We start from the raw sequence: 23859 nt of genomic DNA on the forward strand, positions 1-23859 counted from the left end.
AGAAAGACACTAATGTCCAAAAATAAGTGGGAAAAGGCTCAACAGAGGAAGAAATCCCTCAATAATCTAGTTAAGTCCTCCAAAGCAAACCACAAAGCAAAGATAGCCTCTCTAGCTAAGGAACATTACTAAGCATATTTTTAACTACGTCCAGTATCTTAAGGGGGGGCACCCAGCTATAAGACAGCTGGTTGTGGATGGCACCACCCATACTCAACCAGAGGAAATAGTCAACCTGCTAGGTGACTTGTCTGGATCAGACTTCACTCTCCCATCCCCACCGATTGTCCTCCAAAGTATACTTGCCACAATGCCTCAGTCTATTATCTCAAGACAGCGGGTCATCTCTTTGCCCTCTAAGTCTAAAAACATGGCATCAGTGGGCCCAGACAACATCCCTAATTGCCTTTTAAATAACTTTAAATGACCTAGCAGACCCAGTTAGATCTCTTTTTAACCACAGCCTCCGGACAGGCTATGTCCAGTAGAATGGTGGACAGCAACAGTCATCCTTCTGCACAAAGGGGACCATCAACTGACCCAAGGAATTATAGACTTATAAACCTGACTAGCCTCATCTGTAAGGCCATGGAAATAATCATCATGGACCTTATCAACAAGGACATAGGTAATGTCCAGTCTCTGGGCCCAACTAAGTTCAGATTCATTAATTGGTAGACCATGTCTGCTAAACTTGGTCAACTTCTTCAAGAAAGTCAACAAGAGCATGGACGAGGGGAAGGCTGTGCATACTGCCTACCTTTACCTGGTTAAGGCATACAACACAATTTCCCACTCAGGTATTATAGAAAAACTCTATCAACTGGGCATAAACCTCTATGTCATGAGCTGGGTAGCCAAATGGCTCACAGACAGGACACATACTGTCAAAGTGGGTGAATTCAACTCTAGCAAAAGACCAGTCACCAATGGCGCACCAGAGTTCTGTGTTAGGCCCTCTATTGTCTGGAATTTATTTCTCAGAAGTACAGGCAAACGTAGATTGTAATTGGCTGACCAAGTTCGCAGATGACTGCAAATTGAGGACAATCACTGAATCCCCAAATGATACTGACATAGTGCAGACAGGATTAATGCAAACAAATGATTAGTGTCAAAGCCATGGATTGAAATTAAATGTAAAAAATGCATAATTATTCCCATGTGTCCACAGTGGTGAGGAAGTCCTTCTGTGTAACAGAAATCATAAGTAAAAGCATGGCGTCCAGCTCAAAGAATGTTATAATTCCATTGTACTCAGCCCTCATCAGACCAGTAATTGAGTACAATGCACCCTTTTGCAGGTACCTCACCGCACATCTGCAACAGTTGGAGTGACCCAAGAGGTTTCTCACCTGGAAAATACAGGGTATAAAAAACAAGTCTTACTCAGAAAGATAGAAAGCCCTATCACTGTATTCTGTCTCATAAAGGCTACTAAGGAGTGATCTGTGTCTGGCTTACACAGCAGTCTCTGTTTTAGCCCCGATGGAAATGTTACACATTCATAAACCAAACTACATGAGGGTCACTCATTGCAGGGATCTTAATCTAGCCTTTGACATGAATGAATCATGCTGGAGAAGTAGAAACATCTCTTAGAGACTACTCCTTCTCTGGAACAAGCTTCCCAATCATGTGAAGCAAAGTCCTTGCCCTGACCCTCTTGAAGTATAACTTAGATCAATGGATGGGTAATCGTAAACTCAATCCTGGGGTAGCACCCATGTATCTCATGGACAGAGGCAGTCGGGTTTTAGGCATCATAGCATAGGCTCATATCTCTATGAATTTCATTCACCTAGCTATTGATAACTGGGCAGCTCGGGATAAATATGGCTAGGCCTGTAAGGGCTCTTGGGACATTAGCCTAGTGACCTCCTATGAACTTATGGACCTATAAACGTATGGATATAGCTCATGCACGAGTAGTTAATTGGGTGGGGGGTGTGACTGAAGTATAAGGTAAGCCAGACAAAGAAACCCACTAGCGAGTATTACTTGCAAGTTCAAATTTGAGTTTATTAAGGTACTTTAAAAAACAAAGCACAATTACAATTTAAATTTAAAAAAAATGAAAAGTAAAAACAATAACAGCAACAGCAAAAAAGTCATGACATCACATGTAGCAAAAAAGTCATGACATCATATGTAATCATCATACACCAAATAAAATAAACATGTTGTTAGCACCTGTCTCTAATCAGCATGTGTGGGGCACTCACATCACCACAGAGACAGTGGGCTCCACAAGTAAGGAGCCTGATGGTAAAATTAATGGAAATCAGAAGTTTCTAAGTTCATCTGTGGAACTGCCAGCATCTCCTCACAGCTAGAACAGAACATCCACACACAGTGGTAGGATTCAGTAACCTCCATAAGGTAGCAGCGAGCCAAGTCATGAGTCGACAAACATACTAACACCAAAAACGATCCTATAATGGATTGCGAGCCAATGAAGGATACACAGAACTGGTGCAATAGGACAGTAACGTAAGGTATTGGTCAGTGTCCTTGCTGCTGAATTCTGCAGCATTTCTAATTGGTCCGGTACAGTGTTAGGTAGTCCCAGGTGGAGTGCATTACAGTAGTCAAAGGATGACAAAGGATGGTTTAGAAATCAAGATTAATGTTATTTTGAAAATGCTGCCATTTGCAATGATGTGTGGTTGTGTTACAATGCATAATTTTCCAGTGGGAGACTAACGTAAGGAAGCATTTTATAACGACAATGGATTTAAATAAAATGGACATAAGGAAGCATTTTATAACGACAATGGATTTAAATAAAATGGACATAAGGAAGCATTTTATAACGACAATGGATTTAAATAAAATGGACATAAGGAAGCATTTTATAACGACAACGGATTTAAATGAAATGGACATAAGGAAGCATTTTATAACAACAATGGATTTAAATAAAATGGACGTAAGGAAGCATTTTATAATGACAATGGATTTAAATAAAATGGACATAAGGAAGCATTTTATAACGACAATGGATTTAAATAAAATGGACGTAAGGAAGCATTTTATAACGACAATGGATTTAAATAAAATGGACATAAGGAAGCATTTTATAACGACAACGGATTTAAATAAAATGGACATAAGGAAGCATTTTATAACGACAACAGATTTAAATAAAATGGACATAAGGAAGCATTTTATAACGACAACGGATTTAAATAAAATGGACATAAGGAAGCATTTTATAACGACAACGGATTTAAATAAAATGGACATAAGGAAGCATTTTATAACGACAACGGATTTAAATAAAATGGGCAAAAGTATGAACATGATGGACTTGGGATCTGGACATTGACGGCTGATCGAACTGTGCAAACACGGAGGAAATGGGTGGGCACTGCTGGACAACCTATGACTAATGTAATAAGACCACTTTTATTCACTTTTTGAATAATACAAATGTTAATCCTGTTTGATTTGTGGGTGTTGATCTTTTTGCTTCCAAATGCTGGGTCAACATAAGAAACAGCAGTAAATGTGGACAATTAAGAATGTGATTGTGTACTCTAAAAGTAATTTTTCTGCTCAAGGGGAATTTCGTGCATTCTAAATGCTGCGCATGTAAATACATGACAATGTGTTTAACCCTTTTATCCTTTTTTCAGGAAAAATTCAGTTGTGTAAAACTCGGTTGCTGTAATTGTCAAAGTCTGGGATATAGTGTCATATGACTAATATTGTTTGGTAAATCTGGTGATAATAAAGGCATCAGAAGAATTGTGGGAAGGGTTGTGACCTTCAACTGTTGTGTAATAGAAATAGCTGTATGTCTGTTTTGAAAATTGATGGCTATACTCCGATGCCATTTAACTACACACAAAGGAGCAAGGTATTGGCAATATTACAAAGTGTATCAATCATAATCAGCTATGAAGGAGAAGTCATAGGGTAGATAGTAGCTTAGGTAAGGGGTCAATGTCTTGAGGTTGTGCAGTAGGAGGGGCTACATGATGTGATACCAGGTATGTCTTCTTCAGAGATATCTAGCAAGATATGGCATTCTTTTCATTCAAGTGGAGACTGTATTTACCAAATGGTCCTTTGGACCTTCAGGTGGAGACTGCATTTACCTAATGTTCTTCTGGACCTTCAGGTTGAGACTGTATCTACCTAATGGTTCTCTGGACCTTCAGGTGGAGACTATATTCACCTAATGGTCCTCTGGACTGTATTTACCTAATGGTCCTTTGGACCTTCAGGTGGAGACTGTATCTACCTAATGGGACCATAGGATCATAGCAGATTATTAGGCTATCGACCGGTAGGTCATTTTAAGCCTAGTTGTTTCATCCCAATATAATACCATAGAAATGCTAGTCAATACCCAAGATTGCATTTAGTGATGACTGCCCATGTCCAAGAGGATTGTGGGCTCTATCCCAGGTAAGAACTTATGGTGCCCCATCCACTCACCCAGGTTCCTCTTGAGCAGTGTCATAGAGGTGCTCTGTTTCACATGAATTGGTAGCCTGTTCTAAAGATGCAGCAGTCAGTGGGATATAAATCTGTCCCTCCAGCATGTCCTATTCAAGTTGTAGGCCATAGTTCGGTCCCTGGAATGGGTAGCCCTAGTTCCTTTGGACCTTCAGGTGGAGACTATATCAACCTAATGGTCGTTTGGACCTGGATTCAGTGGTGTGATGGAAAAGAGCTGTACCTAGGGGGAGGCAGGAGTTGGTTTAAGGGAAACTTAAAATGTGGGGTCTGTTCTTATAGATATGTGTATTAAACATGTGGCAAACATTTTACATAAAGAATACCATATTATCTTCTAAGCTGAATTGCAGTTTAGTAGGTGTGCCAAAACTGTATGTATATTCTAGCATCAATATGCAGACTTTAGTAGGTGTGCCAAAACTGTATGTATATTCTAGCATCAATACGCAGACTGTCAAGCTGAGTTTAGATTCACAAAACAAAATCATGGTAGAGCTTAAAACAGACTCCCCCAGAGTGAAACAAGCTGAAAACTAAAAAGCCAAATAGCTCTTTAACCTGGGAGGGGCAGATGCTACAACTTGAAGGATCTGTGGCATTTAATGCTGAGATTGGAGTGTATCCATTCAATCTGGTCTGCTGGACACAGTATTATGGCCCTTTCTTAAAGGTGTTACAGACATTATGGTAGTCACCGGTAGTTCCTGCATGGGTAAACTGAGTGACTGCCTTGAGAGAGATGTACACTGATGCTTCACTCCTGTTTTGGCTACATTGGGTCAGTGGCAGACATTCCTCTTAAATGTCCAGATTTTCACAGACTGTCCATATTTCTGGCTAATACCTTTGGTCTGTTCCTCCTAAAATCTGTGTTTTTCTGGCAAACCATTGAGGACTGAAGTCACAAAATGCTGATAGACAACATTTGAGTTTCAGACATCATATCCTTTGAAAAATGCATGCAAACACAAAACATGTTATTCTAGCAACTTTCTAAGTTTATATAATAGCAATATTTAAAATCTGTCCCTATCATTTGGTCCCCCCCCCTCATAATTTTAGCTGTGTCCATATTTCTTGCATTAAGAGGCTGAGATGTATGGTGGCAGGGTACAGTAACAGGGATGAGCCTTCTCAGACATAATATTGCATGAAGATATTTGTCATTGGGCATTCGTGAGACTGAGTACGCAAGCTCTTTCAAGGACATGGCTGATCTTTACTCATGGCCTGGAGATAGTGTGGGGGGCAGTGTTGGTATCCATTTATGATTCCTTTCATTACAGGATTCCCCAGGAATGTAAGTTACTTCTTCAAATATCTTGTTTCAAAAGATCTACTGAGAATTCTAGGAAGTTCTGTTTTATACTGAATTGTGACATTACTTATTAAGTATTGCTTATACCAGGCAGTTAGAAGTAATGGTAGAACTGGAGGTACATGGTTAACTTTATATGTTCTATAACTTTTGATTATGCAATTGCATATTTTATGGAGCTAAAAAGCCATCAAATTAAAAAGTCAAATAACTTTTTCTTGAAAGTCTGCAGTTAGCAAAGAGGAATAAAGTCATCAGTTGTTTTTCTCAACCTTCTTTTGCTGACATTGACAATAAGCAAATCACTTATCCAGACAGTGCTCCTGGGTCATCCCTGAAAACAAAAACTTGTGCCCATTGGGCTTACCAGGATAACAAATAAATACAATAAAAAAAATAAAATAAAGTTGTTGATGTAAAATAAATTGTGTTTTTTTTTACCTTGCTATGATGACCAGCTATGCCCAGAGATGACAGGAACCAAGAAACCAATTATGGCTATACCTTTAAAAACTATTTCTCTCCCTCCTACTTCTAATTTTTTTCTCGGCTCTAACCACTTACCATACTCCTCACCTGCTTATCACCCCATCTCCCACACTTTCTTATCCCACTACCTACCATACAAATAACTAGTCCACCCCAGGTTCCTATCACGTAGTCACACTTTTACAAGATCAAACCACATATGGTTGAGACCATAAGTTGGAATTTATAAAAGTTTGCACGTTTGAATGGAAACCTCCATAAGTGGAGATTTCCATTATGTTCAATGTGGTGCGATCTCGGAGTTGGTCTATTAAAGTAGTGGGGGGTGTGGGGGTGCAGGGGGCCTTGTCTTTCTTCTTGCAACAATTTATTTTGTTGTATGTTGTTTTTTATTTATTTTTTTTATGTAGTTGAAGTTCCGTAACTTCAAACATAATGGTTCCACCATTAGGTGCTCGGAGTTATGGAACTTCGACTATGTAATATAGACCTGTCCACCCCGATTGCCCCACTCTCTCTTTAACCATACCACTATATCATTTCACAAGTTCAAAGTACTGTACATACTAAATTCCCAACCTCTCATCAAAACAAAACATCAGCTCCTTTGCAAATAGTTCTTCATACAACTACTTCAAAGCGCAATACTACTCTTGTCTGGTGATATTCACCCCAGCCCAGACCCTTGTCAACAGCACTCTAATCATACTTATACAGCAACCCCCCCCTTCCAATTGCCTCACATATAACTCATTACAATAACAAACCTTCAAAAATCTATGTTTGTTTTCAATGAATATGCAAATCATTGTCAATAAAAGTACCCTCCATCATGCCTGGATTTCTCAATATAACCCAGATGTACTTGCTCCATCTGAGACACGGATAAAAGCTCATATTACAAACTCCGAAATTCTCTCCCCTGGTTATAATATTCTTCGACTGGATAGAAATAAAAAAGAAGTTGGAGGAGTAGCTATACTCTACTCTAACCAGCCCCCCCCAATAGCTATCCCTGATTTCCTCCATGTTGAAATACTTATAGCAACCAGTAACCTAAATCAATGCAAAAAACTTGTCATTACAACAATCTACATACCTCCAGGTAAAAGCATTCCCATACTCGAGCAATTTCTTTCCCAGATTTCTATATCCATTCCCTATGAATGGATTTAGAAGGTTTTGTTGATGTCGCATATTAGATTCAGGTCTTTTGAGTGGGTAGTGCGTGGGGAGTTAGACTTATGGATATGGAGCATCTCTAGTAGGGCTGGGTCCGAGATTGCCTTGTGGGCAATCTGTGTCTTGCCTACCCACTAAAAAGGCCTAAATCTTATATGTGACATCAACAAAACCTGCTGGAGACTCAGGTTTGTCTCCCAGAGGCTACCCCGTCTCTGGAATACACTTCACATACACGTCAAACAGAGCACCTTGCTGACCCTCTTCAAACATGACCTTCATGAGTGGATGGGAAACCACAAATTTTTCACAGGAGTTCCACGTGTGTCCCTCACTGAAAGGGGTGATAGATGCTGACTGAGGTTTCTTTTTGGGGATAAACTCTTGGCTGGGCTTGTAAGGGCCCCAGGGCCATTAGCCTAGTAACCTCCTATCATCTTACGATACTATGAAACCATCATCCTTAGGGATATGAATATTGACTGGAACCTTGTTAATACTGCATCCCCTAGCTACTCTATAAACCTTTATGGTTTTATCCAGCTGATCACCTCACCCACACACCAGCAAAAAAATTACCAGAACAGCTTGGTTATCGACTGGAGATTAGTATCTAAACCGCAGTGCTATCATAACCCTTCCACCCTAACTCCCTTAGTGACCACCTCTGTACCTCAGTAGTAAGACACTCTCCCAATCTTAACAAGAGCCACCAATGCAAAGAGTGTAGTAACTTTAAAAACTACAACCCTGTCACCCTTAATGGATTACTGTCAACTGTAAACTGGTCATTCCTACACACTTTACCCCTTAACGAGGCTGTCCAATGTTTCAGCAATTTATTTCTAGAAACCCTTAACACCCTAGCTCCCAGTAGAAAAATTAGGATAAAATTAAATTATGCACCATGGCTAAACCAGGCAACTTGATCACTTATGAACAAGAGAGACAGTTCCTGGAGAGCATGGAAAAAAATAACTCAACTTTCCACCTGAACTTATATAAACAGCTTCACAACCAAAGAAAACAGCAGGTCCTACTCGACAAAAAAAAATTAACATAAATCTCTGAGCAACCCACATTCCAACCCAAAGAAATTCTGGCACTCAATAAACAAACTACTATCTCCAGGGAAGCCCTCTTCACCAAACCCCATTCCCTAAAAAACCTTCTTATGAAACTGCAAGCCTACTTAACAACTTTTCATGGAAACAATAGAAAGGCTTACTAAACCAGAAACTCTTGATATAAAGACTCCACCTCCCACCTCATCTCTTCCATCATTCTCTCCAGCACCTGTAGCAACTTCCTTCATCAGATTACTTCTTAACAAACTCAACCCCTGTTCCCCATCAGCCGACAAACTCCCTGTATTATTTCTCAAACATGCAGCTGAATCCGTAGCATACCCTGTATCTATACTTATCAATAGATCCATCCAAAAAAATACAATGCCAGATATCTGGAAAAACTTCTTCATAATACCCCTCCACAAGGGAGAAAATTGTACAGAACCCTCAGATTACAGGCCTATTGCCATATTAACCCCTTATCCAAGACACTGGAAAATGTATACATAGACAAATACTAAAGCACCTCTTTCAGGCAAGCCTAATTACATCCACACAGCACGGTTTCTGATCTTTGCACAGTACTACCACTGCCCTCCTGTCTTTCACACACAACATTGCCTAAGCCAGAGATAATAATAAACTCATATCAGCTCTATTCCTTGACCTATCCAAAGCATTTGATACCGTTTCCCATCCCATCCCATCCTCCTAAACAAACTTTCCAACCTACAACTCTCTACCTTCAGTACTTCCTAGTTTAACAGCTACCTCTCAAACAAATATCAGTCCATCAGATAGCAAACATCCTTCTTTCCATCTTGTTAAGACCAGGGTTCCTCAGGGTTCTATCCTGGGCCCCATATTTTTAATATATTTACAAATAATCTTCAGGTCTCCTGCCCTCACTCTACCTTAATACAGTATGCAGACAATTCCACAATTATTAACACATCCGACAATATACAAAATCTCCACACTGTCACTCAGCAATCTCTACACCTAGTAGGACAATGGCTAAACAAAAACAACCTGCTTTTCAACCCCAAAAAGACCAGACTTCTCCTTTTCCTTCAAAAAAACCTCAGTCCAGCTAAAGACAACGTCACCATTTCATCCTTAGATAATACAATTATCACCTCCGACTCAAACACCAGATTGCTTGGGGTTACTATAGAGTACCAATTCAAATTCGACCTACATATCTTAAACTGTATCAAAAAGTCCAGCCAAAAGCTAGGTCTTCTATACCGCAACAGCAAATATATACCTAACAAATCTAGACCTATACTGGGTCAAACATTTATTCTACCATCCCTGCTGTATGCTGCTCCCATACTTACTAACCTCCAAAATAATCTCTTAACCAAACTAGAAACCACCTATAACAAGATAGCACAATTTGCACCCAGTAATAGCTACATATACCATCACAGTATATCCCTGAAAAGCTTAAGATGGCCTGAGCTCCCCCACATGCTTCAAATATCACAACTACAAATTGCACACAGCATCCTAAATAGCCCCAACTCCTTACCTACCCTTACATCCATAATTACACCCTACACACCCAATCGTGACCTCAGAAGCACACAACAAAACCTTCTGCAGGTGACCAAGACAAACAAAAATATTGAAAAAAAACTTTACAGTCATTCAATTGCATACTCATGGGACAAGCTTCCATTGTCACTTCGCTCCACTACCAAAAGTGGCGAATTCAAAAAGCAACTAAAAATTCATTTCTAACATGCATGGATATGTACTTATCAGGAAATTACCTAAGTAATTTTTTTCTTCTCTCAATTAACATATCTGCCTGGTATCTACCTAAACTGTCTACATATATTACTCTCTCTGCAGTTAGTACATCTGTTATTAAATGAAGCTTTGTTGTACTATGCCATGATGTTACTCTGAATTTTTTATTTTTTTTATTTTAGGGATTGCTACATTCATTATAAATAACTTAATGCTAACCAAATTTCTCAAACATATTGTTACTGCATTCTCAAAATACTGTACTTTTGCCTTGTATATAGTCATATTATATCTTTCTCTCTGTTTTTGTGATATTAAGTATCTTACAACTTGAAATGTTAGGTTTTTCTTACTTTTTAATTACTTTCCTGGAGCTTTTCTCCTTGGGTCTCTGCTGAAAAAGGACTCTCTGGGCCCAGCCGGACTAACCCGGTTAACAAATTTGAAAATAAAATTAAATAAATAGAACCTTCACACACACACACACACACACACACACACACACACACACACACACACACACACACACACACACACACACACACACGCAGAGTGAGCCTCAGATTAGAATGACACACCCAAAGTCTTACACCTGTCCCAGCTTTACTATTCTACTCTGAGCCTCAATGTATTTGTGTGTGTGTGTGTGTGTGTGTGTGTGTGTGTGTGTGTGTGTGTGTGTGTGTGTGTGTGTGTGTGTGTGTGTGTGTGCGTCAAAGTACACACACAAGAGACCTCTCATATTTTTACACAAAAGAGTGGTGCACTGCAGGCCTTGAAACATGACTGTTTTTGTCAGGCACATATTTAATTGATATAGCTGCACATTGCAGAGACTTACCTGAGAGCTGCTTGGTTGTATCCTTTGGGAACCCTTCTCTTGTTGCACTACGGATATTGATTGTCTTGATGGAGTGTCTGCTTCTGCATGTCTCATAGATGAAGTGGCTACAAATAGCAATGGAAATGTCTTTTAGATCTTAAGCAAAGCAACACCTTCCAATTATTGTTATCTGGCTTCTTCCGTATGCATGCACTTATGAATTCAGATAGATATATGCAGATACATTGTTATATTCTATATGTGTGTATGCAAGTATGAATTCAGACAGAATTATGCAAACACATTCCTACAGTTTTGTATGCATTACTCTCATTTGGATGCATGTATGCATGTATGACTTCAGGGAGATCTATGCAGGTCCACTCATATTTCCATATGTAGCTGTCTCTATCTCATGTGAGAATGAAGGAATTCAGATAGACTACGCAGATGCACTGCTGTATCTTTGTTTGCCTCAGCCTATTCTGTATGCATGCATGTGTGATTTCAGACAGACATATGGAGGCAATTTCCTGTATTCTTGTGTGCATAGATCTATCTACTTGCATGTCTGATACTACACTTGATCTTAGCCAAAAGGCCAAGAAGTAATGAATTCAGACAGACATACAGACACCCAGTTTCTTCTGTATGTATGCATGTATGAATTAGGAAAAACCTATGCAGACACATTCCTGTATTTATGTATGCATCGGCCTCTTCTGTATGCATCCACATTCTTGTATTTCTGTATGTACTGGTGCCTTTTATATGTAAGCACGCAAGTATCAAATCAGGCAGACATATGCAGACACATTCCTATGTTTACATATGTATTGATCTCTTCTCTGTGCGTGAATGTATGACTTCAGACCAGGGTTGCCAGATTTCTGAATGGTAGAGGGAAAAAAAAAGGTGTTTCAGGCTAAGTGAAGATCAAAAAAATAAATAAATAAATAAAAGGTCTTTCATTTGTGCGGAACAGCAGGCAGTCAGTTCCGCGTTAAGCAGAAGTGGTTCTGCTTTGCGATTTTTAATTGGCTTGTATGCCAGCATATGAGCCAAATCAAAAATTCGCACAGCAGAGCCTCTTCTGTTTAATACAGAACAGCCTGCTGTTCTACATTGAACAGAAGTGGCTCCGCTCTGAGATTTATGATTGGCTCATACACCGGCATATGGGCCAATCATAAATCGGATTGTAACCGGCAGTGCGGGACTCAGAATTGGACTGCTGATCTCGGGACTGTCCTGCTGAAACAGGGACATCTAGCAACCCTGCTTCAGACTGACACGTGCAAACATTTTTCTGTATTTCTGTACTTAACAGACTCTACTGCATGCACTCACTTATGAACTGAGACAAACATATCCCTACACATTCCTTTATTTCTCTTCTGTATGCATTTATGAATTTAATCAGACAGAGAAAGACACATTCCTATATTTCTATATATATCTGTCTACTCTTTATACGTGCACCTGTGAATTCAGATATACAGACACAGGCACATTCTTATATTTCTATATGCATTGATCTCTTCTCTGTACATAAATATATGAATTCGGACCAAAATACTGATGCATACCTATATTCATATATGCATCGGTATCTTCTTTATACATGCACACACTAATTGAGACAGACATATACTGGCACATTCCTATATTTATGTATGTATCAGTGACTGTGACTGTTGTATGCATACAAATATATGCAAACACTTTCCTGTATTTCTGAATGTGGCTGTCGCTTTTGTATGCAGGCATGAATTCATACAGACCTATACATATGCATTTCAATATTTCTGTAGGCACCCTTCTCTTTTTTATGCATGCATGCAAGAATTCAACTAGACATACACAGACACATTCTTATATTTCTGTATATATGCTTGTGTGACTTCATGAAATTTTTATTATACACAAATACACATGCATATATATATATATATATATGAATGCATATGTATGTGAATTTAGATTGCTGTACACATAAATAAGGTACTTTTCCATTATCAGGGCAACAGCTGTAATCACCATTTAGAATGTTAGGCCGCAGTCACAATGATCACACTGCTGCCACTGATGTGTATACAATACACAAAGAATTAAAAGTCACCTTTACTGTTCAGTAATAGAACCAGCATGGCATACGTGAACGCAGCACTGGGATCTGAATGGTGATAAGTTTTGTAGCTTTGTTTCCACAAAACACAGCAGCTTCAGTTTTTTTTTTTTTTTTGTCCGACAAATTGTTCTAAATAGCTTGGACTTGGACTGTTTTGTCTGGATAGTAGCCGGTGTATATTTGTATGGTTAATGTAGACATTATGTGACAATACAGAGGTTGAATTGATAACTTACATTTCCGTTATCAGGTTTTGCATCAACATGCATTTTCTGAACAATAATGAAATTAAATACCTGGCATTACTGATTCAGTATGAACCTCCATAATTTACGTCCTCAAAAAAATAAAAATTGGGGACGGACAGAGCACAAACAGCGTTAAAAATCAAAGACAGCTGACATATACACGGGCTTACATACATACATACAAATGTTTCAAGCACGGGCATTAAAGCCCTTCTAGCTTGCCAATATGCTAAAACACTTGTTCCCATAACAAATGTCCAGGCTGTTCTTAAAAATGTCTAAACTAGTACTTACTTTAATGTAATTTGGTAGTCTGTTCCAAGCATCAGCTACTCTGTCAGAGAACCAATTAGTACACTTCTCATTCCTATAGAATCTTCTACATAGGTTATCTGACGATTCTTTCGTACTTTTTGATAACCCCAAACATTCCCAGAGGTAGTTGTCCCTAAATGTCCTATATACCTGAATAAGATATCCTCTTAAATATCTGTAAGAGACACTGTACAAGTTCAGATATTTTAGTCTTTCATAATAACTTAGGTTTTCACATCCATGGATGCCTTAGTATATTTCCGCTGTACTCTTTCCAGTTTATTTATGCTTGTTTTCCTATAGGGTTTCCATATTGTTATTCCATACTCAAGTTTGGGTCTGATGTTACTAACAATGACTTCATTATGTTTGATTTCCTAGACTTTATAAATCTTTTTATACAACCTATAGTTCTATAACTATCAGTAGCCAATTGGCTGATATGATTAGAAAAACATATAGCTGAATCTACCCATATACCCAGGTCCTTAAATGAGTCTACAGTTTCAATCACTGTGTGCTGTATTAAATATTCACCTTTCAGTTTATGTCTCCCAAATCTCATATGCTTAGTTTTTGATGTATTTATCAACATATTATTCTCCTGTGCTCAAATGGTCAATTTAGTCAAATTATTTTGCAGACATGCCTTAGCTGTATCACTTGTAATCAGTTTACCCAATTTCAGGTCGTCAGCATAGAGACTGTAGAAAATCTAAGATGAAAAAGTAAGGTATGAAAGATACAATCTAAACAATTAAGGGCTTAATACAGAGCCCTGTGGGACACCTTGACTGTAACCAAGGATTTCACCTGTCCAGCTGGTGTGTGATACTTGCCATGTCCTATTTGTAAGCCATGCAGCTATCCATCTTATCAACAGTACATCAATACCTAGTTGTACTAATTTATTTATCAGTGTTTTGTGCATGACCCTATCAAATGCTGAGGTTAAATCTATATAAATCACATCACAGCACGATTTTTCATTCATAGCTGTTATTGTATTGTTATAGAATATCATGTCACAGGTGGTAATAGATCTATTTCCAACATATGCATGCTGATATATGGTTTCAAGTCCCAACTTATCTAGTTCTGACAATAAACTTATCCAGTATTACCTTCTTTATAATTTTTCCAAAACATGAAAGTAGATTTAAGGGTCTATATGGTTCTGGGTTTGTCCTATTCCCCTTTCCCTTAAAGACAGGTTTAATAAGTGCATGTCTCCAATCTTGAGGAATCTCCCCATATTTGTATGACCTAGTGAATAATAGATGTAATGGCAGTGTAAGTTCTTGCTTAAGTGTTCTCAGGTCATTGTTGCATATTCCGTCTCCTCCCTGCACTTTGTTTGGATCCAGTTTGCACAGTTCTTTTTCAATATAATCTAATTTGATTCCGGTATCTGAGGTTATCTGGATGTCACCAGGACAACTTACCACCCATTTGTGGAGCCAAACAGTTTTGCATAAGATTTTGTAAATATATCTATAATCTGTTGTGTCTGAGAATACATTTTAGAATCTGCACACAGTTTATAAATTTCTGTATCCTTACTCCTTAACCAAGACTCTCATATTTCCAAACTAAAGAGAACACAAACACCTGCTGTCTGAATTGAATATAATCCCTAGCAATGTCCAGATTTGCTCTAAAATATCTGAACGCAAATGATGATGTAGACCTGTGAGCTAAAACTTTGCTGTTTTCCCACAAAAAAGAAAGTCAATGACATCTGCATGATGTCCTACCATAGCAGCGGAGCCGTGATGATCCAGTGAAGTAGGAAAGGGCACGTCAAATACGGAGAGATTAGTAATTTCCCCCTTTGCCATGTTATAAAAATGTTAGCTATCAGAATCAAACAATAGTAAACCCTTCACTTTTGGTTGTACAGGATTAACACACACTAAAAAGTCATGAGTACTTCAAACTACTTGTACATATGAAAGCTTGAAAATTGGATTTGAGATTTAACTGAACGATCTGAGTTACACTGTGATGACATCCATAGTACCTACATTTCAGAAATTGACTGACTGATCGTAATTTCCGTTCTTTCAAAAAAAAAAAAATAAATAAAACCTTTTACCAAGGAAAAACAAGTAAAATCAGAACCAGAAGAGATGTCGTGCCACGACTGTTGCCCCGTTAATGGAAAAGTGCCATAAATAATGCATGTGGTTATCCAACATCCCCATATACAATAATATCTGCAGATTGACATGCTTATTGTTATCTTTGCTGCTTAGCTGGTTTGTTTTGCATTCTAATACTCTTTATTATTAGCAGTTTTCATTAAAAGACAGAAGGATTGTCTGCAAAATAAGGAGCTGGAAGGCATTCTACATACAGAATACACAGAACTCCACCCATTGCAGACCATCACTCCCTCCACCATCTTAAGTACATAGACTAAGCATTTCCCCATAAATTCCAAAACCACAAACAGAGGTCCAAGTCCACGAAAGGTAGCAAACAGTTTTATTCACAAACAGAATGAGCGCTTTTGGCTTGAGTACAAGACTTCATCCATCTGATGAAGTCTTGTACTCAAAACGAAGGCACTCATTCTGTTTGTGAATAAAACTGTTTGCTACCTTTCGTGGACTTGGACCTCTGTTTGTGGTTTTGGAGTTTCTACAATTATATTTCTACAATTATACTGCTTGCTGATTTCCCCATAAATTCTAAGATTATTGGCATGGTGCTAGTGATGGAAATATTTAACAATAAAACCAGAGACATAACAAATCCATTTCTACTTTGGTTAGATTACAACTACATCTTCTGGGCATCTGATTTTTAATGTAGAGCTGAGTTCTGTTAAGATGTGCTTGTGAAAAAAATTGAGCTTACAGCATTTTCACCACTATATCTCCCTTTCTCACTACATGAATGTGCTAGCTTCCTTAAAAGATTAAAAAAAAACATAAAGTTTCTGGGTCTGAAAACCCACTTCAGAAGAACATAGAAATGTGATATTCCAGAGAAAGTGTTTCACCCATTCCCATTTATATGGTTGTGTGTGTGAATGTATGTGTGCACGAGAAGACAGAAGGATTGAACCTTAGACTACACCTAATTCCATAAGTCCAGATTTTGGTGCTCAACCAAGGCTTCTTAGTCCCCTCTTATCATTTTAAAATGTTATATGAAGACACAGCAGATATCATTAACAGGCTGACTGGAGAATATTATTAAAAGTTGTTAATATTTGACAATGTCAGTGACTTGAGATGTACCCTCCTGGTCTATATGAGGTCTCAGACTATGTGTCCAAGGCAGGTATGAGGCAAGCATTCTGCAGCTTTCTATCTACTCCAAGGATGATGCTGCGATATGAGCAAAAAATAATTGAGTTTAATAATTGGCTTAGTTTTTAGTATCATTCAAAGGAAGGTCCCATATTTGTCAGCCTGGGAGGATATGATTAACAGACCACATGGTTTAGACAGGGATGGCCTGCATCTGTCCCATCTAGGGTTTTGATTACTGGCAAAGACATTGTTCTCCTCCATAGTACCTTTCTAGGCAATGCCAACCTGCTAAACCTACCAACATAATGAAACAAGCAAAGGAAAATACAAATGTGTTACTAATCAATGTTAGGAGCCCAAACAAGAAAATCGATTCCTTACAAGTTCCTCTCACCTTGGAGGACACTTACATCTGTGTCGTGACTGAACCACAGTTGAAAATAGTGGAAAGCACTCTGGCTGCGCAGGACTATCATATCTTCCGCACATTTAGACCAACTACTGTGCAGCAAGTATGCATACTATTGTTACTAACTGTAACAATCTTCCCATCAGTTTGTTTACTGATTTATATTGAATGGCATCTCTCTAGAAATCCTGAGCACTGCAAGAACAAGTTAGACTTGTAAAGGGAATATTGGAAGATTTTGGTGGCTGTTTGTCCGAATAGCAAAAGAGCAAAGGAATTACTACTGAAATCTGCTTTCAGTGAATAGAAAGTGCTGCCCTTTCTCCACTGTTATATGACCATGGAGTTGTTCTATGTAATTTAGAGGGTGTCGGTGTCTCCCTGCAAAAAAAAAAAAAAAAGTTTGATGTGTTGTTCATTGAAGGCAGCTTCCAGTGTTTATTTTTAGATCTGTTGTTTTTCAGACAAATATTGTTCAACAGATAACCATGAATCCCTTGCAAATTCCTTATAAGCTGGACAGCAGACAGTCTCAATAATCCTCTATTTGAAATAAATGTAAAGTCTGTACTGGAAGAATAACATGTCCCAAAGCTGTGATTTTGTAACAGATGGGAAACTACCCTCCACTTAGTGATAAACTTTGTAAATGAAAGGCTCTTCCTGTGAGGCATTTTACTTTATTCATGTCATGAGTGAAAGAATGCAACCTCTTTATTTCATAAGTAAACTACTTTGCCTATTATCATGGTTAGACACATGGAAGTCCAGGTTCGCTTATTTTAAGACAAATGCCACACAAGGCAACAACTTGCTTATGAGCTGCTGCCCCCCCCCCCCTTAGTTTATCCTACATGATCTGAGGGAAGTAGTGCTGCTTTGTTATAGAATATGAAGACGATAAATCGGGTAACATTTTGGGATACTTCCTGCCTATTGATAAAACATTAGTTTAAAAATATGCAACTCTGTGTTCTTAAGTGCACAGGCAAGTACTAAGCTGACTGCCTTTGGGGACCATTTTAATCGAGCCATTTTCTCTTATTTGCTTGAAATAACCTATCCATTTGGTTATAGATTGGCCTTACACATCCCATGGTTGATAATTATATATTACCCCTAACGAGAATAGCTGGATCACACCATAGTTTATTTTGAGGGCACCCATGCATGGGATAAAGCATTTAGGAGCTGCCTCTGTCCATTAGTAGTACATGGGGCAGTCCTGGAGTAAATTTTCTAATACCCACCCATAGATGCAAATTGCACTTGAAATTTTATGTGGATGGAGAGTATGTGGCAAAGCAGTGGTATCTTCTGTGAGTTATACCTGTCCCTCCAAACCATTCTGTTGATGTTGAAGAAGAGGTTTATATCCCTAACTTGAATATTTAGGATGCCATTTGACTTGCCAATGTGCATTAAATCATCAGTGCTGGGTCAAAGGATGCCTTGTATGCAAGACACAGGTCACCTCTCAACAGTCTACTATTACCAGTGTACCAAATATAGTGACAGGGCTTTGAGTCAGTCCATATAAGACATGCTGTTTAGGCCTTTTGTGATGTCTGGCTATATCCCACCAGACTGCCACCAATTAAATGATGTCCTTTACTATCCTGGGCCAGTAACTAAGGAGCTTCAATCCTCACTACTGACTCCAATATGAGACTGTCATTTAAACAAAAGTAATATTTCACAATAATCCCCTAAGGGCACAAAAGGAGCATGCCTTATTTTCCTGGGACTGGACTATATACCTCTGTCCACCCAAATTTATTTTTCTTATTATACACTTCAGAGCAAAGTGTCCCAGTTTAAGACCTCTGATACACTCACACTCAATGTCTCACACATCCAAACACTTCTGAGAAAGCCTGACACAGATTTCCAGCTGTGTCTCTTTCCCAAAATAAATACAAAAATGTTGCCACCAAACAGAGGGTCTTCATGCCCTTCAAAAGCGGTGTCCAATTAAGAAAATTAATTATCAAATTAAATGATAGCTATGACCAGAACAGCCAGGCCTCAGGATGACCTGTGGAGTATCAAACTTGTAGAATCACTTTCTAATCTTTAAAGAAAACCACTGGTTTCTAGCCACAATGTCGAATAATGAAAAACATTTAATAATATGCAAAAATGATTACAAAAGTGAAAATCAATAACTCTCAATAAACATTAGAATTCAGTCACCAGAAATGTAAATCAAACTGCAGGATAGGATCCATTATGCAAGAAAAACTCTATCTTAATAACTAAACTTTCTTGATCTAACTAAAGAATACTGTCCCTGATCTACTCTACGATATAATAGCAAGGCCGAGACAAGCTTACAGTTTTCTTGGTGAGTTCTATTTTCTTGTTGTCATCTGACTGCTCAGTACTTGACAAAATGCACAGGTTCACAGTCTCAACTGTCTTCAGCAGTCTCAACTGTCTCAACTGTCTAATTTAAAAATACAAGTCAGCTGTAAAAAAAATTCTTTTTCTGTCAGTCAGCTGTTTAAATCATCTCTTAGCAACAAGGAACATTCCAATGACATCACTCACTGCTCAGTTGATTCTCCACAGATTGTACTTTAGAATTTCCCTCTCAAACATGCACAGTTAGAAATGTATCAAAGCAGTGACAGATTATTTAAGCATTCTGCATAAACAGGAAAATATTCAACATTTTAAAACTCGTACATTTTCACAATTAGGCATGCTGGCATACAATGCAAGGTAATCTAAAAATATGCACAAATTTCCTGCCAGATATGCCAACACAGATGGCAGTGTTTTCAATTTCTTCACACCTTGTATCCTTTTAGTACGGTATCCCTGTGGGCATTATAGTTGTTGCATTTATCTGAACAGATATATCTGAAGAGGAGCATTATACCCAATGACTGGCCTAATGTGGGCTGAGTAAAGGCAGACAATGATATCCTTAGATCTAGACACAATCCCTTTGTTTATAGAAGGACTTTCTTTGTCAATATGGTAGTTCCCTGGGATAACAACATCCCAAAGGATACACTAATGCATTTTTGGCATTTAGTTTCAGCCAATGATTTTTTTTTGCACCAGTTATTTAATTTAGGACAAACCTTTCTGCAGGATGCCTAAGTCATTTGGAGATTCATAGATTGCTCCTAGCTTGCAGTCATCTGCAAACTTAGTCAGCCTTAGCAATTTGATATTGGCTTTTACTTTACTGAAATAAATGCCAAACAGGAGAAGGCCAAGCACTAAACCCTTGGGGACTCCACTGGTGATCGATCTCTTTGTGGAGGTATCTCCTCCTATTTTGATCTCCTACATCCACTCTGTGAGCCAGTTGGCAATGCAGTGGGTAATTTACAGGTTTATTCCCAGTTTATGTTGCTTTTCTACTATGCCTGAGTGGGGGATTGGCCAGTTTGAGGTATGTGATGTGTACAGTTTTAACTTGTACATTGCTTTGATGACCGTTTCAAAAAACTCCACCAGACTCAGTAAGCATGACCTGCCCTTAACTAATCCAGACTGAGTCAGATCTGACATTTGGAGGTTCCTTGTGTCCTTACTGATTGAATAATAGTAGGCTTTGTTTCACTAGATGTTTGTTGGATGGTTGGTTCCAATGTTATTAGAATGAGCAACTGGAAGAGTAAACAATTTCTTGCAGGTTATAATCTGTTAGGCAATTCGCAGCAAATAACAACCAGATGCATTTTTGAATGAATTTGGTTTTATTATTTGTGAATTGTGTACTGCTTATCTATCTTTTATTTAATCTAACGAATGGTTATACATTCAGGGGTTAACATTACACATACAAGAGAAATTAGATTCTGATGGTCCTGAAAGTACAGTTTTGTACCTACCATAAATGTAGATGTTCGAGTGCTAATACAGCTGCAGTCATAACAGATGGGGTTCTCCTGCCGTCAGGCGGGTCCTCGGTCGGCCGAATTCCAAAGTCTAGGTCCGGCGTCGGTTGTCGTCGCTTCTTCCCTGACGTCAGTGCGACAGGGGTATAAAAGAACCAGCCGACGCCATTTTCTTCAGTTTTTCTTGCCCCAGATGTCAGGTGCCCCCAGAAAGAAGGCAATACATAAAATTATGTAATAATGCAATGCAATATAATCAAAGACCAGTAGTTGCAAGCAAATACACCATAAAAGAAGACCCCTAGAGGGAAGGAGGGAGGGAAACCTGGACTGCAGCTGTATTAGCACTCGAACATCTACATTTATGGTAGGTACAAAACTGTACTATGTTCATCGTGCATACAGCTGCAGTCATAACAGATGGGTAGAATCCCAAAGCTAAGAAAGGGGTGGTAGGCACTAGGTGGAGCTAGGAGCCAAAATGCCCTGCAAGACTGCAGTGGCAAAGCCTGCTCTAGATTTGCAGTATAATGGTAGGTTGTAGTGCTTAGAGAAGGTATGCACAGAACTCCAAGTGGCTGCTTCTAAAATATCCTTGGTAGGAACTCCTCTGAGGAAGGCTGCAGAGGTGGCTGTGGCCCTGGTAGAATGAGTTCTAATGCCTGTAGGTACAGTTTTGCCATGAAAGGAATAGCAAAAGCGTATGCAGTGGGCTATCCATTTTGAGATTGTCTGTTTGGATATTGACTTTCCTTGAACTCCTACCGCATAGGCCACAAAAAGCTGTTCTGATTTTCTGAAAGGTTTTGTTCTGTCCAAATAGTAACGCAGTTGTCTGTGGATGTCCAAGGAATGCAGTAATCTCTCCCATTTGTTTTGAGGATTAGGATAAAAAGTAGGTAAATGTATGGCCTGATTTAAAGCTACCCTGGATACCACTTTAGATATAAAGGACGGGTTGGTACGTAATGAAACTCTGTCCTGATGGAAGGTGATAAAAGGCTGGACAGCCATAAGAGCCTGTAGTTCTGAAACTCTACGAGCTGAAGTGATAGCCAGAAGGAAAGCTGATTTCCAGGACAAATATTGTAAATCTGATGAGGCAGCTGGCTCAAAAGGAGGCAAGGTCAGTTTTTCCAGAATGAAATTAAGATCCCAAGCAGGTATTGGTTGTTTTCTTGGAGGTCTTAAATTCTTAGCCCCTCTGAGGAACTGTCTTAATAGAGGGTGAGAGAATAAAGGTGGATCAGTGTTGTATTCTGCAGAAATGGCTGAGGCATGGATTTTGATGGAGGAGAACGAAAGTCCACTGCTCAGCAGTTCAGCCAAATATTGTAGTATTTGAGGTAATCCTCAGTTTTCCAGGGCACTGGCCCTTTTTCTCATTCCAAACACAAAAACGTTTCCATTTTGCAGAGTAAGCTTTTCTAGTTGATGGCCTTCTGGCCTCCAAAATGACATCCTGCACCTCCTTGGAGAGCAGGGCCTGCTGCGATGCTAAGGAATCTTCCATGCGGCTAGATTGAGTGTTTTCAGCTGACTGTGAAGAGTTTTGAAGCTGTGCTGAGTCAGAAGAAGAGGCATTAGAGGCAGGGTCCATGGTGGGGAATGTGTCAGGCTCCTCAGGAGTGGGTACCAGTGTTGCCTTGGCCAGTCCGGAGCAATGAGGATCATCTTTGGTCTGTCTGCTCTGGTCTTCAATAGGACTTTGGGCAGCAGAGGAAGAGGTGGGAAGGCATAAACTGTCATTGATGTCCAACTGAAAGAGAGCGTCCACTCTCCAGGCCTTTGGATGGAAGATCCTTGAGCAGAATTTTGTCAATTGATGGTTTTGTGGGAGGCAAAGAGATCTATGTCTGGCCTTCCCCATTCTTGGATTATTTCTGTAAAAACTTTTGGATGCAACTTCCATTCGTGTGGATCTGTCATATTCCTGCTTAGGTTGTCTGCCAGCGTGTTTTCCTTGCCCGGCAAGTACTGTGCTTGTAGTTCCATTTGTAAGTCCATGGCCATGTTCCAAAGTGACATGGCCAGTCTGCATAGGGGATAAGAATGTGTTCCTCCCTGCTTGTTTATGTACCACATAACTGTGGTGTTGTCTGTTCTTATCAATAGCTGGCCTGGTTGTAGAAGGTCCTTGAAAGCTGTAATAGCATTTATCACTGCTAGCATTTCTTTCTGATTGATGTGAAGGTGCTTTTCTTTTTGGGTCCATTTGCCCTGAATGCACAGGTCTGTCATGTGCGCCCCCCAGGCATAGTCCGAGGCATCTGTTGTGATGACTTGATTTGCTTGAGGCTTGCTGAATGGAAGACCTGTGTTTGTTTGGCATGCTTGAGCCCACCACAGAAATTCCTTTTGCAGACATGGAATTAGTGGTATTATTGTTTCCAAGCTGTGGCTGTGTTGAGACCATATGTTTTTTAGGTACCATTGTAGTTTTCTCATATGCAGCTTTGCACATGGGATTAGTAAGATGCAAGATGTCATGAATCTCAGAGCCTGCAGGATTTT

The 23859-nt window shown here is 39.1% G+C and overlaps 1 protein-coding gene and 1 pseudogene across 1 annotated transcript in view; both read right to left on the reverse strand.

Moving 5' to 3' along the window:
* The window catches only part of LOC122789623 (circadian locomoter output cycles protein kaput-like), a 1222827-nt gene that overhangs the window by 269887 nt on the left and 929081 nt on the right, over window positions 1-23859 (reverse strand). Inside the window, exon 14 of the mRNA XM_044057016.1 lies at window positions 11135-11241. Coding sequence (XP_043912951.1) covers window positions 11135-11241 — 107 coding nt within the window. The remainder of the gene's footprint in view (window positions 1-11134; window positions 11242-23859) is intronic.
* Window positions 11586-11729, reverse strand: LOC122790227 (annotated as a pseudogene).

The sequence above is a fragment of the Protopterus annectens genome, chromosome 15.part0 (genome assembly GCF_019279795.1).
Source record: "Protopterus annectens isolate FY-2018-M chromosome 15.part0, PAN1.0, whole genome shotgun sequence".
NCBI classification, from domain to species: domain Eukaryota; kingdom Metazoa; phylum Chordata; order Ceratodontiformes; family Protopteridae; genus Protopterus; species Protopterus annectens.